The following is a 23457-nucleotide window of genomic DNA, read 5'->3' as shown; positions in this document are numbered from 1 at the left end:
CAGTCAGTCAGTCCGTCAGTCTGTGTGGCAGTATCAAGTTGGTTATATTGTGTTAAGAAGGACGTTAGACATGTGTATTCAGTTAGATGAAGCCTAGTGAGGACTGTTGGGGGTCCGTTGATTCAGACTATTATTGTGAAACATCTCTCTTGATTCAATATATTATTGTGAAACATTCTTTGATTCATGTAATAAAAGGATCAATAATGAACCTGCATCTTCGAGTATCTATGCTGTGGTCAATGTTGTGTGGAATGAGTGGTTAGACTCGGGAAGGTCACATTTGGCTCTGCGGGCAGGATAAGTCTCGTTACATTTGGCGTTGTCGGCAGGGTAGTCAGAGACTCGTTACATTTGGCGTTGTCGGCAGGATAGACTCGGGGACTCGTTACATTTGGCGCTGCGATCAGGATGAATTCAACGAGACTTGCCGCGTTAGGCACCCATAGTCAACCTAGTTCATAACTGTGTTTAGTGTGTGTGTGAATTCGGACATTCAGGAACAGTGAAAATTAAGGAACGAGGAAAAAATTTTTCATACACACACGGTAAGAAATGTCTTTTTTATTTTGAAGGAAATAAATAAAAGGGAAGATTTAAATCAGAATTGAGGAAATTGAAAAGAACAGAGATGAGACACCTTTCATTATCATTCTGGCTTGGTGTCACATGCTCTTTTGCTGCTGCAAGCATGTGGCTCAGTATACCCCTAGTTGTAGCACCAACTACCCTGGGGACAGCTATGGGGCTGACCACCAGCATCCAGATAATTTGCATTGGTATCTCCAACTGGGTTGTTGGACAAATACTAGGCAAAGATGACAACCAAGAGATAGATGTAACCCTTAGACACTGGAAATGTGTCATGATCTCCCTTTTGGGCAACACTATCTGCTGCATAGCTGCAACATTTTTCCTTGGTGTGAGGGGCAGACGCGGGAGTGGTATTTTAGATATCGGAAAGGGACAGAGACTCCTGCTGGCCCAACAATCTGAGCCAGATGAAGAAAGCCCAGAGATAGGCAACGGTGAAGATGACCCTTTGCCTCCAGAGGGACCAGGACAAAATTTGGACAAAAAGCCGATCCATATTGTGGTCCTGCCCAGTGAGTCCCACATCAACAAATTTTACGGGGACGGTAATCCAACTTTAACCAACAGGTTCAGTGAAGAGGTCAGGGCTGCCTGGGCCTCGAGATGCATGTCACCAGAGGAAAGATTAAGACTGCTGATGGGCAGTATAGGAGAGACGGTTAGGGCAGAGGTCAAATGCCACGATAAAACCATCCAATCAGATCCAGATAAGGTGCTGGATCTGATTAGGGAGACCTTTGGGGAGAGACGGTCGGGATCGCAACTGCTAGCGGTGTTCGTAGGCGTAAAGCAGAGAATGGCGGAGAGTGTGATGGAGTATTCACACCGAATAAACAGGGCCTTTGATTCGGTAAAGGGCAAAACACCTGACATTGATGTACGCCTACTGAGGGACCAGTTCATCGAGGGGCTAGCAACCCCGATCTTAAGGAGAGAGTTGAAAGAGGAGGTCCACAAAGACCCGCAGTTGACCTTCCTTCAGGTCAGGAACTCAGCGATCCGCAGGTCCGAGGATGAGGACCAATCGAACTGTTCGGTGGACAAAGTCTCTGTGCCGGAACAGAAACAATCCCCACCCACGGGGACCGGCACGGTGGAAACCATGATGGCTCAACTGTTGGCCCACCTGGATAAGGTTAACCAAAGATTGGAGAGGTTAGAAAGCAGGTCAACAGCTGAGAATCAGGAAAAGAACGGGACAAAACAGAGACAGGTTGGACGGCCGCGACCCGCCGGTCCATCGCTCCGGTGGACGGCTGACGGTCGACCAATTTGTTTGTCCTGTTCACAACCCGGACATATGGCACGGTACTGCCAGGGAAACGGTCGTCCTCTGTAAGGCAGGGCCAGGCTACAGAGGGGCGAGGTTATGGCCCAAGAAGCAAAATGATGGGAGTCTGTCCCGAAATGGTGATTACGATTGGGGACATCGCGGTGAAGGCAATTGTGGATACAGGCTCCCAGGTGACGACAATCACGGAAAATTTTTACACCAAATGGATGAAAGGAAAAGACCATAGGTTGAGGTCTGACACATGCATGCGCCTGACGGCAGCTAATGGACTAACCATTCCTTACTGTGGTTATTTTCTCGCGGATGTCGTGGTGGCGGGACATAGGTTGAAGCAGGTTGGGGTGTTCGTTACGAAACACAACCTAGAGACAAATGTGTCAAATATACCTTGCCTGTTGGGCATGAATATTCTTGGCCAGTTGCCAGAATTTCTTACAAATATTGTCGGATCGACCACACCAGGTCGGGGATCCAAGTTGGCCAGGTTTGCCAAGACCAGAGGAAGGATATCAGTCCCGGCAAACACGGTCAAGGCAATCACATTACAAATTGGGGATAGAAGTGTGAATGGTGATGTGATGATAGAACCATGTGGCGCCGCACTGAGGGCAGGCGTCGTGTTACTGCGGACATACACATCAGCGGAAAATGGACTAGTTCAAGGACTAGTGGCAAATGTTTTGGATGAGGAAATTTTTATACCGCCTAATACTCTGGTAGGAGTACCACAGAACGTCGAGGTACTAAGGTCGGCACAGTGCATCGAACTGAGCAATACCAGCAGTAATGAAGTAACAATTAGGTCGGTCAATGTGACGGCCGAGGTGAAGAAAGAGGATGGCCGATCATATACATTCCCGGAAACTGAGGACCCAAAACTAAATGAATTGTTGAATAAGTACAGGGATATATTTGCCTCGTACGAGGGTGATTTGGGTTACACGGAAGTAATAAAACACCAGATACCCTTACTACAAGACAAGCCGGTGGCGCAACCTTATCGAAGATTACCACCGAGTCACTACTCGGCGGTGAAAGCACACCTGAACGATCTACTAAAAAAGGGAATTATTACAACCAGCACTAGCCCGTATGCGGCACCGATAGTAGTGGTAAAAAAGAAGTCAGGAGAGATAAGACTGTGTTGTGATTACCGGAAATTGAACAATATCACAAGAAGGGATGCATTCCCCTTGCCTCGTATTGATGAATGTCTTGATGCGTTGGGGGGAGCAAGTTTTTTTTTCTACCTTGGATTTGGCTAGTGGCTACCACCAAGTGGCCATGCACCCCAACGATCAACATAAAACTGCATTTATTTCTCCACTGGGACTGTACGAGTGGACCCGTATGCCGTTTGGTCTAACTAATGCACCTGCTACATTCCAGCGAGTAATGCAGAGTGCTATGAGTGACTTTCTATTTCAAATAATGTTGGTGTACTTGGATGATATACTAGTTTATTCAAAAACTTGGGAGGACCATCTAGAAAGATTAGAACAAGTGTTTCTCCGTCTTAGGGAGATGGGAGTAAAGCTGAACCCAGACAAATGCTGCTTCGGTCTGAAATCGGTACATTTTTTGGGTTACGTGATTTCGTCGGATGGCATCGCCACTGACCCAGATAAAATTGCAGCCGTTAAAGAATGGAAACAGCCAACAACTACAGTAGAGGTCAGATCATTCGTGGGCTTTGCTTCCTATTATAGAAAATTTGTGCCTGGTTTTGCAAAAATTGCCGCACCATTGCATGACTTGGTAAACAAAATGACAAAGAAACACAGTAAGGAGAAAAAGAAAGGTAAAACACAACTGATAGGTGAATTATGGACTGATGAATGCCTGAACTCGTTTAAGCTATTGAAAAAGGCTTTGACAGAGGCGCCGATATTAGGATACGCAGACTTTGACAAACCATTTCGGCTAGAAATTGACGCCAGCTCTAAAGGTCTGGGAGCTGTGCTATCACAACAACAAAAGCAAGGCTTCAGGGTTATTGCTTATGCCAGTCGAGCTCTGAAGGAATCAGAGAAGAACATGACAAATTACAGCGCCATGAAACTAGAACTTTTGACATTAAAATGGGCTGTGACGGAAAAATTCAGGGACTATCTATTAGGTGCTAAATGTGTGGTATACACTGACAATAACCCCTTGAGTCACCTAAAGACAGCAAAGTTGGGATCCATCGAACAGCGATGGGCGGCAGAATTGGCACTCTTTGACCTGGAGATAAAATTTCGCCCGGGGCGGTCCAATGGCAATGCGGACGCCTTATCAAGGAATCCTTACGAGAGACCGGGCGATGAGGAAGAAACGCTGACAGGAATATGTGAGGTCAGAGCGTCAACAGATATCCCTCACGGGGTGCAAGTGAGGCAGAACGGACAGACCGGGGTGGAGCACATTTCCACAGAGCCCGGACATAGGGACATTGGTGATTTTAGTTGCCTTAATCACAAAGAGATAAGAAATGCCCAGAGAACGGATAGTGGCTTACAGCCGCTGTTGAAACACGTCCAGGAACAAAAATTCCCAGGAAGAAGGGAAAGAGAACAATTTGGTCGAGAAACAAAGAAAATACTGAGTCAGTGGGACCGTCTCAGTATACAGGATGGTGTTCTCATGCGGAGAATTCATGACCAAATTGATGGGACAATACACCAGGTGGTGGTGCCTGGACAATTACGAGAAGAAGTGCTAAGGTTGGCACATGACAGGGCAGGACACCAGGGTCAGGACAGGACGCACAAAATATTACGACGAAGGTGTTACTGGCCCAATATGGAAATGGAGGTCAAACGCCATTGTGAGGCTTGTGTGAGGTGTCAGCATGCGAAAATGCCAGTTGTCTAAATGAGACAGCCATCGGGACACCTATTAGCGACAAAACCACTAGAGATTGTGGCTATGGACTTTACGTCGTTGGAGCAATCATCGGACGGGACGGAACATGTGTTGGTAATGACTGATGTTTTCACCAAATGGACTGTGGCGGTGCCCACACGAGATCAGACTGCCAAAACAGTGGCAAAGGTCTTAATAGAACATTGGTTCATCAAATATGGCATACCAAGACAATTACACTCTGACCAAGGAAGGGCCTTCGAGTCAGAAGTAATTAACCAACTGTGCAGCCACTACGGGATCAACAAATCTAGAACAACCACATTTAATCCGAAAGGAAACGGACAGTGCGAGCGGTTCAACCGCAGCATGCATGATTTGCTGCGTACTCTAGAACCTGAACAGAAAAAACGTTGGCCTGATTTTCTCCCAGAGTTGGTATATCTATACAACTGCACACCCCATGCCACAACCGGCTTTTTGCCATACATGTTGCTGTTCGGACGGGAGACTCGACTCCCCCTTGACTTGTTCCTAGGAAAAAAGGAGAGTATGACTGGCTCATACACTGCACTGGAATATGTGAATGAACATATGAGACGAATTAGAGAAATGTACAGGGTAGTACAGGAAAGACTAGAACATGAAGCACGGCGAAGGGAACCGCCGGTACAGACAAAGGACCCGCCACTCAAACTGAACGACAGGGTATTACTGCGTAGCCACCCGTTAGGCAGAAACAAAATCCACGATCTCTGGGGACAGGAGATATGGCAAGTCGTGGAGATGCCTAAAGTAGCAGGTGGCCCCTTTAAGATAAGACCCATCGATCACACCAAACCGGATCGGTGGGCGAATATTGCTCAATTAAAGAAATATTGTCATAGTCAAGGAGAGCAGTTACACACAAGGAAACCCAAGACAATTAGGGAACCGGAAACTATAACGGAAATTCTCATACCCATCCCGGAACCATGTCACCATCAACAGAGCAACAGCGACACACAAAGGGAGGATACCGGCAACAAGGAGGATCCCGGTCCCTCCAAAAGCAGAGAGACAATAGACCATCAGATAAGTGGTCCGCGGAGAAGTTTGAGAAACAGAAAGAATACGAAATTTTTTGTCAGCAACCATCAATTCTTTCATGGTCGCGCTGGTATGAAAACAGACTGTTCAAAAAGTCATAAAAGTGAACTGGTGAAGGCACCAAACGAAAAAAGGTGGATGTGAATTCTAGAACTGTTTTGTGTCTGAGGAAGATGATGTAGACACATTGGATATGTGAAATAGGGATAACTGTCAATCTTATACGAATGTGACGACATTGACAGTGAGTGGAACAATGGATTTTTTTTTTTACGGTGGTGCGATGGACTTTGAAGGACTGCACCTGCCAAGCGTTGTTTGTGGTTGATAACACACAAAAAAAGGCAGGGGTGGATGTAACTAGGGGAAGTTACCAAGAGACATAACGTGTTACAGTCTGACGTCACAGTGCAGGTGTTGGCTGATGCCAAGGCGTAATATCTCGGGAAGCGATACGAAAGACGGTCTGTCAACTTTGATGTGACAGGATGCAGGTGGCTTATTAAAATCGGACTGTACGACAGAAGCGGCGTAATTAACAGTCTGATGTAACGATTAGAATCGATTACAATTACGATTATGATAGGACCGAATATGAGTACGATTATGAAGGGGATAAATAAGGAAGGCGACGGCTGAGCTCGCAGTCTCTCAGGCAGTCTCTCAGGAAGTCTCTCAGAAAGTCTCTCAGTCAGTCAGTCAGTCCGTCAGTCTGTGTGGCAGTATCAAGTTGGTTATATTGTGTTAAGAAGGACGTTAGACATGTGTATTCAGTTAGATGAAGCCTAGTGAGGACTGTTGGGGGTCCGTTGATTCAGACTATTATTGTGAAACATCTCTCTTGATTCAATATATTATTGTGAAACATTCTTTGATTCATGTAATAAAAGGATCAATAATGAACCTGCATCTTCGAGTATCTATGCTGTGGTCAATGTTGTGTGGAATGAGTGGTTAGACTCGGGAAGGTCACATTTGGCTCTGCGGGCAGGATAAGTCTCGTTACATTTGGCGTTGTCGGCAGGGTAGTCAGAGACTCGTTACATTTGGCGTTGTCGGCAGGATAGACTCGGGGACTCGTTACATATATATATATATAGCTAGCATACATGCAGCGTACTCCAGCTTTCTTGACGCAATCAAGCGTTCCTTAATGAGTGATTTTTTTCTTGTAACGGTTCGAATAGTTTCGTGCGTGACGAAAAAAAAATATTTGTCTGCGAACTTCCAAGATCAAAAGAATTTTTTACGGCGAAAAATGTTATTTTAAAATCAAAACGTGAATGTTTTTCTACGCGTTAAAATGATCAAAGTATAAAGAGCTTTTAAAAAAGGATAATTTGAGGGTTCGAATCTCTCTCAAACAAACGTCTGTTGGGTTTAAGAGATGTTCAGGACTAAGTTAGAAAGACGCCTTGTGCCCAATAAAAAAAGACCCACTCCACTTCACCTGGACTAAGAACGCCCTGTTCCTACCGTCAAACTTCTACAATCCCAAGCCTCCGTCTACTAACCTGTCAAAAAATAGTTTACATTTTTAAATAAAACTGTAATAAAGAAGACTTATCTAGAATAGTGCTGACTAGGCCTACATGACTCAATATGACAGAAAAACTCGGAATACAGGTCGCCTAGAGTTAGCTTCACAATCAGAGTTTCTTCCAGGCATCTATTCGCCACCCCCCCTCCCCGGAAAATGCTAACCGCCCCTCCGAAAATATCAAGTCCCCCCACCCCTCCCCGAAAAAAAAGTCTGGAAGAAACACTGTTCACAATCATTGCTTGATCATGTTACTTACAAAAGCTAGAGTTTACACAATCATTGAATGAAAATTTGACACAACATGGGGAGCGTGTATATAAAAAATGTAGCCCCCCCCCCATATCTGAAGTGGATGTTTTTTTTAGCCACGATGTGGATATTGGATTGAGAAATGACGCGAACAATAGGTGACCTAAACTGCAAAAAAAAAATATTTTCACAAATACCAGATTTTTTGGAATCTTTCAAAAGATTAGCCCAATAAATGTGATGTGCCAGTTTGGTGAACGCAATTTGTGTCTATCTGCCTGTACTGACGTCACTCCCAGGACGTACATGAGATAACATCGTTCTGTGTTTTGACGAGTTCGCTTTGGTTTGTTCAAGCAGAAATTTTAGCCTCGTGTTATCGGTTAGGTGAGATTGTGGGACGTTTAAAGAGGGGGTGGGGCTTGCATGGGCTGGCTGGAATTTGGGGGGGGGGGGGGGCGAGTTATTGTAAGGGTTCATATCTTAGAGAGAAAACATACGTCAAAGTTAAAAATAAATCATCCAGCATCTGCACAATATACACAGCTTGACATTTTAACGTTTTTTTTTTATATAGATGATTATTTGATATAAAAATTAAAACATGATTTTTTTGGTTACACCTTTGCGCCATAATGTGTGTCTTTTGTCAGATAGTTCTGTTGATGGGGCGGTTTACGTCTTTGTTGTTATGCTCTACGCTTCCGTCTCCAAGTAGCACTTGGTCTGCGCATAGCATTGAGACTTTTTTCAAACCTTTTCCCGATGTTTTACTGATTCTACTTTCACTTTGATCACTCTACTTGATTCTACTTTCACATTGACCACTCTACTTGATTCTACTTTCACATTGACCACTCTACCATAACAAAAATCTAAGAACCACAAAGCTGACCATAACAAAGCCCGAAGAACGACACAATCGACCAACATAAAAAAACAAAGAACGACACAATTGACCAACACAAAGAACGACACAACTGAACAAAATAAAGAACGAAACAATAGACCAACACAAAAAACTAAGAACAACACAACTGACCAACATAAAAACAAAGAACGACACAGTTGACCAACACAAAGAACGACACAATTGACCAACACAAAAACTTAGAACGACACAAGACCGTAATGAGCTGATGAAACCCCAAGAACGCCGCCATTATCTGCCCTGTTTCTCTCCCCTCTGTAAGAGTACCCTCCCCTTATCAGACCGGGCTCGGGGCGGCTGGAACCAGCTCCGAGGTCATTAACCCTGTTATCACGTGTGGGATCCATTGTCTCAGGGACGACATTTCTAAGGGACGACATTTCTCAGGGACGACATTTCTCAGGGACATTTCTCAGGGACATCTTTCAGAGACGCCTAAGACATCGCTGAAGACTACAGAGCCACTGTATAGTGCTCCTATAGGTATCTGGCTAAGAAGTGGGCCTACGCCCTGTATATATATATTGTGTCTGCCTGGGTCTATGGCTAACTTGATTTACTCCAACACAACTAAGTATCACGCATCAACTAGTTATGCGCCTTAAAGCCCACTGACTCCGATTTCAACTTGCTTTTCTTTTGCATCAACATTCATTTATTTACCTGGTATTTAAGAGCCGCCATATCAGCTTTTAAAACATTTAACACCTCAAATTAAAGCTGATTTGTCACCAATTTGACACCCCAAGTTAAAGCTGTTTTGTCCCCAATTTGACACCTCAAATTAAAGCTGTTTTGTCCCCAATTTGACACCTCAAATTAAAGCTGTTTTGTCCTCAATTTGACAGGTCAAAATGTTTTGTCACCATAAACGTATCTGCTAAGTGTTTACGGTAGAACTCGTAATGTGATAGTTTTGTTTTACATGTAGTCTACTTATGACGTGTGGTTGGTGTGTTGACAGAGAAACCCACACAACCTAAGGGGTTGGTTGGATTAGGTTGAAGGCCGGCACAAAGTTATGAAGGATGTAGCTAATCAGGCATTCGATCTCTCGGTTCTTGTACAGCGTTGTAAATAAAGCTAGAGCGACGCCTGGATAGAACGGCTGGTGGTATTAGAACTAGAGTTGGTGTAACTTATACCTCTACAATCACTGGACTTCTTTAAAGATCTTGAGGAAAGAACGGTATTGTCATTCTATTTTCATTTCTTAGAGTAGATCATACTGTTTGAGTAGAAGAGTGGTGACATTTTTATATTTTAGAGTAGGAAATACGACTTAAGAATGATAACTGTAACAAATATATAGGCCTATATTGTAGACGTCTAACGCTTGTAAATTACTGTAAATACAACATTTAATTACATATTTACAGGTTATTTCATCATAGCATTTTTAGACTAGAATCCATTTTTTATTCTACCTTAAATGCTACTGTTGCGCAATTATTCGTAAAGGAAGATATATTTATACGCTCCTTTCCTCTCTCCTCAAAATACAGTATTCACAGTGACCAGTTATAGAGGCAATGGTTAGCTAATTTTAAAATATTGCACATTTGAAGGTAATTCTATATCTGTTTTATTATAAAGTGAAAGGCCCACTAGAATAAACGTATTTCATTTCTGCGCTCTATCTACTGCCATAATGAAACTAGTTTTATCTGCAAAAAAAAAAAAAAAATCAAATTCAATTTAAAATATTTTTCAACAGCACAGTGAACAAATTTTGTTTTAGAATCAATAAGATTTAACCTTACGACTTTTAATTAATTTATTTTCTGAGGAATTTACGACCGGGAAAAAATAATTACAATTTTCAATCACCTCTAACTAACGACGTCATAAATCAATTGTTTTTCTAACACATCTGGTAATTGAATGTTGGACTAATCGATGAAGGACCAATTGATGAAGGACTAATTGATGAAGGACCAATCGATGAAGGACCAATCGATGAAGGACTAATCGATGGACTAATCTACATCTTCATCAAACGGTACCGGATGTTATCAATTAAAAAAAATCGTATCTAATCTTTTGGCATTTGAGACAGGTAATTTCTGATGTGTTCCAGGTCCGCACACTCAGGTAAAGAACTATTCTTTCCTCTCACTAAAGTCTACCTCCTAGTATAGTTCAGTGAATCAAAAGTCTACCTCTCCTGGTATAGTTCAGTGAATCAAAAGTCTACCTCCTAGTATAGTTCAGTGAATCAAAAGTCTACCTCTTCTGGTATAGTTCAGTGAATAAAAAATCTACCTATCCTAGTATAGTTCATTGAATCAAAAGTCTACCTCTCCTAGTATAGTTCGGTGAATCAAAAGTCTACCTCTCTTGATAAAGTTCAGTGAATCAAAAGTCTACCTCTCCTAATATAGTTCAGTGAATCAAAAGTCTACCTCTCCTAGTATAGTTCAGTGAATCAAAAGTCTACCTCTCCTAGTTAGTTCAGTGAATCAAAAGTCTACCGATCCTTGTATAGTTCAGTGAATCAAAAGTCTACCTCTCCTGATATAGTTCAGTGAATCAAAAGTCTACCTCACCTAGTTGGTAAAGTTCAGTGAATCAAAAGTCTACCTCACCTAGTTGGTATAGTTCAGTGAATCAAAAGTCTACCTCTCCTAGTATAGTTCAGTAAATCAAAAGTCTACCTCACCTAGTTGGTAAAGTTCAGTGAATCAAAAGTCTACCTCTCTTGGTAAAGTTCAATGAATCAAAAGTCTACCTCTCCTTGTATAGTTCAGTGAATCAAAAGTCTACCTCTTCTAGTAAAGTTCAGTTAATCAAAAGTCTACCTCTCCTGGTATAGTTCAGTGAATCAAAAGGCTACCTCTTCTAGTAAAGTTCAGTTAATCAAAAGTCTACCTCACCTAGTATAGTTCAGTGAATCAAAAGTCTACCTCTCCCAGTATAGTTCAGTGAATCAAAAGTCTACCTCTCCTGGTATAGTTCAGTGAATCAAAAGTCTATCTCTCCTGGTATAGTTCAATGAATCAAAAGTCTACCTCTCCTGGTGTAGTTCAGTGAATCAAAAGTCTACCTCCTAGTATAGTTCAGTGAATCAAAAGTCTACCTCTCCAGGAAAAAGTTCAGTGAATCAAAAGTCTACCATAGTTCAGTGAATCAAAAGTCTACCTCTCCTGGTGTAGTTCAGTGAATCAAAAGTCTACCTCCTAGTATAGTTCAGTGAATCAAAAGTCTACCTCTCCAGGAAAAAGTTCAGTGAATCAAAAGTCTACCTCTCCCAGTATAGTTCAGTGAATCAAAAGTCTACCTCTCCAGGAAAAAGTTCAGTGAATCAAAAGTCTACCTCTCCAGGGAAAAGTTCAGTGAATCAAAAGTCTACCTCTCCAGGGAAAAGTTCAGTGAATCAAAAGTCTACCATAGTTCAGTGAATCAAAAGTCTACCTCTCCTGGTGTAGTTCAGTGAATCAAAAGTCTACCTCTCCTAGTATAGTTCAGTGAATCAAAAGTCTACCTCTCCTGGTATAGTTCAGTGAATCAAAAGTCTACCTCTCCTAGTATAGTTCAGTGAATCAAAAGTCTACCTCTCCTGGTATAGTTCAGTGAATCAAAAGTCTACCTCTCCTGGTATAGTTCAGTGAATCAAAAGTCTACCTCTCCCAGTATAGTTCAGTGAATCAAAAGTCTACCTCCTAGTATAGTTCAGTGAATCAAAAGTCTACCTCTCCAGGAAAAAGTTCAGTGAATCAAAAGTCTACCTCTCCTAGTATAGTTCAGTGAATCAAAAGTCTACCTCTCCAGGAAAAAGTTCAGTGAATCAAAAGTCTACCTCTCCAGGAAAAAGTTCAGTGAATCAAAAGTCTACCTCTCCTAGTATAGTTCAGTGAATCAAAAGTCTACCTCTCCAGGAAAAAGTTCAGTGAATCAAAAGTCTACCTCTCCTAGTATAGTTCAGTGAATCAAAAGTCTACCTCTCCTGGTATAGTTCAGTGAATCAAAAGTCTACCTCTCCTGGTATAGTTCAGTGAATCAAAAGTCTACCTCTCCCAGTATAGTTCAGTGAATCAAAAGTCTACCTCTCCAGGAAAAAGTTCAGTGAATCAAAAGTCTACCTCTCCAGGAAAAAGTTCAGTGAATCAAAAGTCTACCTCTCCTGGTATAGTTCAGTGAATCAAAAGTCTACCTCTCCCAGTATAGTTCAGTGAATCAAAAGTCTACCTCTCCAGGAAAAAGTTCAGTGAATCAAAAGTCTACCTCTCCAGGAAAAAGTTCAGTGAATCATAAGTCTACCTCTCGTAGTAAAGTTCAGTGAATCAAAAGTCTACCTCACCTAGTTAGTTCAGTGAATCAAAAGTCTACCTCTTCTGGTATAGTTCAGTGAATCAAAAGTCTACCTCTACTGATATAGTTCAGTGAATCAAAAGTCTACCTCACCTAGTTAGTTCAGTGAATCAAAAGTCTACCTCTTCTGGTATAGTTCAGTAAATCAAAAGTCTACCTCTACTGATAAAGTTCAGTGAATCAAAAGTCTACCTCTCCTAGTATAGTTCAGTGAATCAAAAGTCTACCTCTCCAGGAAAAAGTTCAGTGAATCAAAAGTCTACCTCTCCTGATATAGTTCAGTGAATCAAAAGTCTACCTCTCCTAGTATAGTTCAGTGAATCAAAAGTCTACCTCTCCTAGTATAGTTCAGTGAATCAAAAGTCTACCTCTCCTAGTATAGTTCAGTGAATGAACAGTTCGATTCCACTCATTTATTTGTGACGTGGAACGGAAGCTGATGAAAGACCACAGAGTTCCACTTGCCTACATCTTCATGCAGCTACTGTAAGCTTTAGTTCCAGTTGAAGGTTGGAGACAAGAGTGGGGTAGATGAAAGAAATCTGTCCACACTGGCCAGTAGATCACCTCTTGTAAACGTCGGAAGTTAGCGATCAGGATTTATCTCGAGTTCTTTGCACACTATTTCACAAGAGATTTGCACAATATTTCACAAGAGATGGTTTAAAAAAAAAAGATTGGCTGAAAAAACTGCCTCGAGCCTCAAGCGCTGAACTCGATTTTGGATGTGCACAATAAATAGTTTTTAACTTAATTTTACGGAATATATATATATATATATATATATATATATATATATATATATATATATATATATATATATATATATATATATATATATATATATATATATATACGTCTGTGTAAACATGTAGGTGTATAGCTTGGAGCCAGGATTAGTGTGAGCAACCTCCTTAGCCTATACATCTGTTTCGTTTTTAAAGTTGATACAACTGAAGGTTTGATATTTGATAAACTTGATGTTTTTATAACGCAGGCGGTATTTTAAGAAACTGTTTTCCATTTTCTTGGGTAGGGAACTTTTTATTTTGTGTGGGTAAATAAAATTATGTGTGGGTAACATATTTGTGTTTTACTTCTTTGTGCGGGGATATTTTTTTGTTGGATTTATTTTGTTACGGAATTTTTGTTAGTAGTGATTTACATTTTTTTGTTGGATTTATTTTGTTACGGAATTTTTGTTAGTAGTGATTTAAATTTTTTTGTTGGATTTATTTTGTTATGGAATTTTTGTTAGTAGTGATTTAAGTTTTTTTGTTGGATTTATTTTGTTATGAAACTGTTGTTAGCAGGACCGGCGCTACCTATAAGGCGAACTAGGCGGTCGCCTAGGGCGCTGTTTGTAGGGGGGCGCCAAAATGGAATGGAAAAACAAATTGAAAGTTTGAGGGGGGGGGGTGCAAATCAAAAGTTTGAGGAGAGGGGGTGGAAATCGAAAGTTTGTCCCCGGGTGCCGGGAAGGGTCGCTACGCCTTTGATAATACGAGGGCACGATTTAAATGTGTGTTGGGCGTCCGTGCAAATCGTCAACAAAACAATTTTTCCGTTGACGAATTATCGATACAACAATCGCTAGACTCCAACAGAGAGGTCGACATGCTCACCAAATCGTTGGAGTATATACTGTGGGTCACGGGGAGATATATATCTCCCCCACAATGTACGTGTTTTCAAATTCCAATTAATTAACTAACCTATGTATGAAAAGCAGATCTAGATAACATTTAGTAAAAACCACACATACTGCACATAAATCCCACCTTTCCAAAGTAAAAAAATAACACCATATCACATATAAATCTAACTTATCAAAGTAAAAGCCACCATATTATGTATAAATCGCACGTAACCAAAATGAAAACCACTATATTACCGATAAATCCCACCATACCTCTAGTAAAACCCACCTTTCCATAAAATACAACCAGCCGCATCACAGATACCCGGCACCCAACTACAGACTACAGGTAGATATACCCGTAGCCGGTGAGTTTACCTGTCCAGATACCGAATACACGGAAGTTTACCTGTACAGATACCGAATACACGGAAGTTTACCTGTCCAGATACCGAATACACGGAAATACACGTGTACAGCGGGTTTACGTGTCGGAAGTTTAAAGGACTGTTTACTTAAAGCGATTATCGAATTCGTGTTTAACATATAAAACATCCTGTTTTTTTCCCCTTTAAACACAGTGGGACAAAATTTGGAGTGTCGGGAGGGGTGGGGTGGGGGGGGGGGGGTAGTGGTAATCAAAGACAATTTTTTTAAACAAAGGGCTCACAATTACCACTCGGTCACAACACAAACAAATATTTATTTTCAAATCCCTGCCCGCGGTTAATTTTAACGGCCCACAAGGGAGACAAGAAACACAGCAGCTTAATCAGTGCTCTGTTCTGATGAATGGTAACAACAACCCCCTCACCGCCACCCTCGTCGATAGCCCCTCGCCCCGCCCCCGCTACGTTCGTTAACTCCTCTGCTAATGACAGGCGGTGATTTGCAATAAAATATTGATTATTTCCCCTTACTTCGCTCTTTTCCTTAATAACCTGTAATTTACGATTCGCGCGCGTTTTTTTTCTTCATTTTTTTTAAAGTTCTAAATTTTATGAACTTGTTCAAGTTAAATTATTAGTTGGATAATTTAAATTATTTACGAAAAATTAAATATTAATTAGCATTAGAATGATAGAAATTCTTTTTTGTTGATTTTATTGCTTTGATCTCTTTCTTACAAGTTGTGAAATATTTGATAGCTTATATGAAAAGTGTTATATCTTTGTTGGGCTGTTATACCTTTGTTGGGCTGTTATACCTTTGTTGGCCTGTTATACCTTTGTTGTTATACCTTTGTCGGACTGTTATACCTTTGTTGGGCTGTTATACCTTTGTTGGCCTGTTATACCTTTGTTGTTATACCTTTGTCGGACTGTTATACCTTTGTTGGGGTGTTATACCTTTGTTGGCCTGTTATACCTTTGTTGTTATACCTTTGTCGGACTGTTATACCTTTGTTGGGGTGTTATACCTTTGTTGGCCTGTTATACCTTTGTTGGGGTGTTATACCTTTGTTGGCCTGTTATACCTTTGTTGTTATACCTTTGTCGGACTGTTATACCTTTGTTGGCCTGTTATACCTTTGTTGGCCTGTTATACCTTTGTTGGCCTGTTATACCTTTGTTGGCCTGTTATACCTTTGTTGGCCTGTTATACCTTTGTTGGCCTGTTATACCTTTGTTGGCCTGTTATACCTTTGTTGGCCTGTTATACCTTTGTTGGTCTGTTATACCTTTGTTGGGCTGTTATCAGTGGCGTAGCCAGCATCGTCTCAAGGGGGGGGGGGGTTCCAATTTTTACCCGGGGACAAACTTTCGATTTGCATCCCCCCTCAAACTTTCGATTTGCACCCCCCCCCGTCAAACTTTCGATTTGCACCCCCTGCCTACGCCACTGGCTGTTATACCTTTGTTGCTCACCACCACCTTGCCCCAACAACAGCCATGAACATTCCCCCCCCCCCCGTCTCAGTATCAGCCGTGGTTAAGGTAACGACTAGCCTTCACTAGGGACCCTTTCTACGTGGTTTTTGCTTGTCAGTTTGTTTATCGGCCTAATTAAAACACGATATTTTCTCTCGTTTTTCACTACAGTACTTACTCAGGCGACACAACTGAACTGTCAGTTTTCCTCATACACACGCTACTGTGTGTAGTTTTTTTTTATCATCACAAGAAGAAAAAAAAAACTCCCGAAAAAAAATCGCTTCTTATATTTTTTTTTTCAAACAACAACCATTTTTTAGACGTTTCTGAGCCTAAATCAAACAGCTCTGACGTCACACTGCGGCAGCGTAACGAAAACGTATAATCTATAAATAGAACAGTTTAATACTGCACGTCGTTTGAGTGTAAATTTAAAATTACATGAGCATAGCAAGAGGAAGTGACGTCATACACGGGATACTGGCTAGTTTTTTTTTTTTTTTACAAAAAGTCACATCTCTTCTTCTGGCAAGTCATTGGGATCATGAGTGTTCATAGACTTGAATATATATATATATATATATATATATATATATATATATATATATATATATATATATATATATATATATATATATACATATATATATATAGCCTATATATATATATATCCTATATATATATATAGCCTATATATATAGCCTATATATATATATATATATATATATATATATATATATATATATATATATATATATATATATATATATATATATATATATATAGCCTATATATATATATAGCCTATATATATATATATAGCCTATATATATAGCCTATATATATAGCCTATATATATAGCCTATATATATAGCCTATATATATATATATATATATAGCCTATATATATAGCCTATATATATATAGCCTATATATATATATATATAGCCTATATATATATAGCCTATATATATATATATAGTTTTTTTGCTACACCATATACAGAATAATATATATTGTTAAGACAGTATCACATTTATCGTATGGATACATCATCGCTCCCACAATTAAGACAGTATCATACAAATCACAATGGCAGTTTCCCTAAACATTATTAAGACAGATATGGTTAAATACCATATTGTACTACATCATCACCTTCAGCACGTGGCACATCATCACCACCAATACTTGTACAATGTAACTAACACACAACCACCAACCTAACACACAACCACCAACCTAACACACAACCACCAACCTAACACACAACCACCAACCTAACACACAACCACCAACCTAACACACAACCACCAACCTAACACACAACCACCAACCCGTCACTAAACCACCAACCTAACACACAACCACCAACCCAACACACAACCACCAACCCAACACACAACCACCAACCCGTCACTAAATGACCCACATAACATAACTTAAAAAAACTAGGCAACAATGAATATAATTCAACTTCCTGTTCTATCCTAAAACAAAGTATAGGCAATCTAAATGGGAACTAAAAATACGGTATGCATTTTCGAATAAGTGAACTCTAATTCTGAAGCGCCTTCAACGCAGTGAGTACGGTTTAATAAAAGCCCAAACCCACAAGCTAGCTAAAGCCCGTACCGTACTTGAGGCCATAAACAGGCACACAACGACCACTGCAGTACCCTCGAATCCACACTTCGCTTCCTCCGTGTTGAGCTATCTCAGTCCACCATCGTACTCGGTCTCTCTGGCCTTTTTTCGGCAACCGGAGAACAGGGGAGGTGGGGGTGGGGGAGTTCTCGAGGACTGAGGGGTGGGGGTGATAGAGAGCCCTGGGCGTAGACAGAACAGCCGCCTGCGTGGGAGTTTGTTTTCAAAACCCAATCCAATAAAGAAGATCAATGATAAAACCTAAAAGTAGCACTCGTGGTTCTGGCCCTTCTGATGGAACTACTTTTTCTAGAAAGTACAAAGCAATTTTACCAATATTACTAAATGTGTTTTTTTCTATACATTTGCTATTTTTTGTCTATAAATAAACATTAATGCTCACTCGATCAAATTGGTTAGGGTTTTATTTAAAGTAAATATAGATGATGTTTTAAAATAGATTTTATACAATCTATAAATCTCTTTATAAAAGATTGTAAAAACAGACTCAACGATGCCAACCCTACACACTGAAGTAAAGATGGATAAGGAACTGTTTACACACGAACATATGTAGCAACCAGTCCAATCACATATACACTGACATACGGGCTGATATAAGGGCATATACACTGAAATACGAGCTGACAAATAAACTGACATAATGACACTCTGGGTGGACAAAAACAACTGTGTCTGACGATTCCATTTTTTTCCAATTTCAGCGCGCCTCCCATCCCGTGGTTATGCTAGACAGATCTCCAAGTCTCAGCTCGTGAGCGGTACCTGAGCGATGGCTGTCGTCTGGAGCATCTCATGGCACCTTCTGCTCTTCTTCCTGGCACAGGCCCGGGGTCAAGAATCGCCCATCGTCCAGACGGAGAAGGGCAAGGTTCGGGGCTTCACGGCCACCGTCAACTGGAAGAAGGTCGACGTCTTCTACAGCATTCCCTACGCAGCGCCGCCTGTTGGTGAACTCAGGTATAAACCCACCGTCCCCAACGAGCCCTGGGAGGGCGTGCTGGACGGTACCAACTGGCCAAACTCCTGCGTCCAGCCGATGGACACGTTTCTCGGGAACTTTACGGGCTCGACCATGTGGAACGCCAACACCCCTGTCAGCGAGGACTGCCTTTACCTGAATGTCTGGGTCCCCCGCACCAACCCCCCCTATAAAGACAAGGCCGTTCTGGTCTGGATCTACGGCGGGGGGTTTTACAGCGGCAGCTCCACTCTGGATATCTACAACGCCCAGTACCTGGCAGCAGAGAACGACATCATCGTTGTCTCAATGCAGTACAGGGTCGGCTCCCTCGGGTTTCTGGTCCTGGATACAGCCGACGCCCCTGGGAATGCTGGTCTCTGGGACCAACGAATGGCCTTGGAGTGGGTTTCCAGAAACATCCACAACTTCGGGGGCAACCCCCACAACGTCACCATCATGGGCGAAAGCGCGGGGGCGGTGAGCGTGGGGTTGTTGATGCTGTGCCAGCTGTGTAACAACTTCTTCCAGAGAGCCATCCTGCAGAGTGGGGCGCCTCAGCTCAAATGGGGTACCCTGTCTAGGGACGACATGATTGAAAGATCGGTCAATCTAGCCACGTCACTCAGTTGTGGCAGGCAGAATGACCCTGAATATATGCTGGCGTGCTTGCGAGGGAAAAACGCTTCATTTGCTATTTCTCAAGATTTCTTTATAACTCAGGGTTTTGTGCAGTTTGGTTTTGTGCCTATAGTCGACGGTGTTTTGATTTTACACGATCCAGATATCATACTTGAACGAGGATCCTTTAAAAAGATACCAATACTGCTTGGCAGTAACGAAAACGAGGCAACATTCTTTTTGATTTATGCATTAGCGCAATATTTTAAGTTCAATAACACGAACACACAAAACCCTATCTCAGCGGATAATTATAAACTCGCAATGCATGAGCTTTTTGATTGGTTTCCCTATTATACTGCACGAAATATGTTAAACATAGTCGGCAAGGAAGCGATCATGTTTCACTATAGAAACTGGTTGAACCCGGATGATCCCATCTCGTTAAGGAAGTCCATCGACCGCGCAGCCAGCGACTATTACTTCGTGTGCGGGGTGAACCGGCTGGCGAAGATGTTCGCTCGCCGCAACATCCCGGTCTACTACTACTGGTTCAACCAGAGGTGGTCAGCCAACCCCTGGCCTGAGTGGATGGGGGTCCTACACGCCGACGAGATTTGGTTCACCTTCGGCATCGCCCTCAACGAGTCGCACTCCTTCACACACGAGGAGAGGCAACTCAGCCGGAAGATGATGTCCTACTGGACCAACTTCGCCAAAACAGGGTAGGTCATTTTTGGCAGTTTTGGTAGGTCATTCTTGGCAGTCTTCGTAGGTCATTCTTGGCAGTTTTGGTAGGTCATTTTTTGACAGTTTTGGTAGGTCATTTATGGCAGTCTTGGTAGGTCACGTTGTCAGTCATGGTAGGTCCTTATGTGTATTGTTTAGTTATTTAACTATTTATAAATAACTATTTATGTGTTGGTTATAAAAATGTAAAAATAATTTGAAAAAGTCTGATCACTTTTCTCTCTCAGGAACCCAAACCTATCGCCTAACGGCACCAGAGTGGTGGAGTGGCCACAGTTCCTCCACAATGAACAGATGTTCATCAACCTAAGCGTCGACTCCATGGCCCAGAAGTTCATCATTGGCCAGGGGCCAAGGGCGCAGGACTGTGCATTCTGGGACGAATACCTGCCTAGTCTTGTAGCGGCCACCAGTAAGTCTCATCTACCTGACATCCAGATCTTGTTGTCATGTCATGTCATGAGGCCTGAATGTCAAGTTCTATTTATGCCATCTGTCTTTTGTATGTTAAGTTGTTAATGTCAAGAGTGAATAATTGTTGGAGGTATTTTTGAAAGGAGGTTGGATTGGACTTAATACATGTTGCATGCATTTTGGATGTATTTTGGACATATGCTAGACATATGCTACACGTACGTTGGACGTATGTTGGAAGACATACATTGGGTGAGCGTACAATTTGTCCCGTTTCAATATTTTCCCTCAACTTTAATACGTCTTTAAGACGCATGTACACGAGCTCTTAGAAAACTATCTAGCCTAGTGTGAGAGAATAATCTGACAAAGCGACCTCAAACACCCCACACTTCACTGTAGGCTTCAGGTGTTCGCAATACTAAACATTTGACTGCATTTAACATGTTTCAATTTTTAATTTAAAATTTTCCTACTTTCTTCTGAAGCATAGACCGAAACCCTAACATTAGCCCCTAACTCTAAGCCTAACCCTAGCTCTAACTATAACATTAGCCCCTAACCCTAACGCTAACATTAACCATAACCCTAACATTAGCCCCTAACCCTAACATTAACCATAACCTTAACACTAACATGACCCCCTCTCTACCCCTAAGGCTTACCCTATCCCTACCGCAATACCTGATGCAATACTCCCATATACAATATGGAGTACATCCTGTACATATTGTACAACACATACATTGTGTAACATGCTTATAACATCACTAGGACCACCCCCATCCCCACCCCCACCCCCACCCCTATACCTTCTCTCACCAAAAGAAACTCACATCAGTTGTGCAGTAAATTATCTGCTATTTCTTCACTAGATCTCTAAACCACTGACTGGATATAACACATACAGCCACATACCACATATTATATAACATTCCCCACCGAACCCTGATGTGTTATACAACATATCTGTACATCCCTATAACCCCTATAACAAAGCCCACCTACCACCGAAGTGTTATAAAACAACCGTCAGAAATCTTATTGCATGCTCTAGCACGCTGTACGGAATTAACCCTCCAATTCCACACTCCTACCCTCACTTCCTGTTTGAGCACCATCCTATAGTTCAACAGCGAGCATGAAAATAACATACTCTCTAACCAATACCGCCTTGCTTACTTTTGCACGCCGCACGAGTTTTTCCCGAAACATCCTTCTGCGCATGTCAGCAGTCTAACCATACAAACAGGTAAGTAGGTTTTGTTTATATCTAACCTACGTAACATTTTTTTTTTTCGAATGTTCGAATGATTCTTGATTTCGTAAATTGTTCTAAAAAGTTGAATTGCTTGCTAATTAAACCCAAAACATAACCAAATACTTAAAGCACCCTGAAGTGTTTCAATTTGAATCGTTTGCAGTCATTATTTAAAACTATATACTAATCTGCTCCAGTAGATGCAATTAGAGAGAAGCACCTCAAGACAAGTACCAATAGCAGCAGTTTTTTTTAAAAATAGATAAACACGTTCTTTCTTTTATGCAATATGTCATTCGAAGTATTCAACCCTATAGCCTTCCAAACGTTATGTTGCGAATGTATGTAAAGGGCCAACAGAAGAACGTCCCTGAGTCCACCCAGCTCTGATGGGTACTCGTTAGGGGAAATGAAAGCGGCTGGGCATAGTGATGACCACACTATCCCTTCATACGCCGGAGTCACTGAAACAGATGAACTCTACTTTATCTGCCCCATGTGTCTTGGGCACGAAAAGAAGATTACCTATGTGGATAGCTAGTATATAACAGTACAATACATAAACATTGGCTAATTAGATTTAATTTAGGCAAATAATTATCTTGTCACTTTCTTCACCCCCCCCCCCCTCCATCCCAATACAACATGTAACTTTGTCTGCTTTCCTCACCCAGAAAACATGTAACTGTCTGCTTTCCTCCCCAAGAAAACATGTGTCTGCTTTCCTCCCCCAGAAAACATGTAACTGTCTGCTTTCCCCCCCCCCCCCTCCCCCAGAAAACATGTAACTTTGTCTGCTTTCCTTCCTCAGAAAACATGTAACTGTCTGCTTTCCCCCCCCCCCCTCCCCCAGAAAACATGTAACTGTCTGCTTTCCTCCCCCAGAAAACATGTAACTGTCTGCTTTCCTCCCCCAGAAAACATGTCGACAGCTGAGATGGAGTGGAAGATCCAGTTCAATGAGTGGAAGACCAAGTACATCGTGGACTGGAAACATCAGTTCGAGGACTTTCTGCAGAACTACCAGCGGCGTATGGGGAGCTGTGGTGGGGGGAGGCCTTGAGGGGGTGGGGGAGGCCTTGAGGGGGTGGGGGAGAAAGGCAGTGAAGGGGTGGGGAGGGGGGGGGGGAGACCGGGCACTGCACAAACATTTCGTTTCATTTATGAGTGGGGCAAAATAATCATTTGAATTTGTATTGTGTGTGTATTGGAATTTATTTTGGAATTGTTGGGGGGAAAAGGTTGGGCGGGGGAGGAGATGGATGGGGGTGGGGGGGTGGGGAGGTTTGATATCATGCATTAAACTAAAGTAGACAACCATTTTGTTTCTGTGAACACAAAAAAAAATTGGCAGCTTTACATTCTTGGAATTTTCAGAATAATTTTGTTTTTGTTGTTGTAGTGACAAATC

General features: G+C 41.8%; 1 protein-coding gene across 3 annotated transcripts in view; it reads left to right on the top strand.

Annotated features, from left to right (window-relative positions):
* Positions 1-23109, top strand: part of LOC131944950 (acetylcholinesterase) — an 80295-nt gene extending 57186 nt beyond the window's left edge. For 2 of the 3 annotated variants that reach the window (XM_059305867.1, XM_059305866.1), the window contains 3 exons: positions 18744-20346; positions 20599-20783; positions 22964-23109. In XM_059305867.1, coding sequence (XP_059161850.1) covers positions 18812-20346; positions 20599-20783; positions 22964-23109 — 1866 coding nt within the window. In that variant the 5' untranslated portion in view covers positions 18744-18811. Of the gene's footprint in view, positions 1-9543; positions 9737-18743; positions 20347-20598; positions 20784-22963 lie in introns of those variants that run through there. The other variant, XM_059305868.1, reaches the window with a different exon arrangement.
* The last annotated feature ends 348 nt before the right edge of the window (positions 23110-23457 follow it).

This window comes from Physella acuta, unplaced genomic scaffold (genome assembly GCF_028476545.2).
Source record: "Physella acuta isolate Inbredline_101_S28 unplaced genomic scaffold, ASM2847654v3 ptg000516l, whole genome shotgun sequence".
NCBI classification, from domain to species: Eukaryota; Metazoa; Mollusca; class Gastropoda; family Physidae; genus Physella; species Physella acuta.
This window is presented reverse-complemented; position numbering and strand designations above follow the sequence as displayed.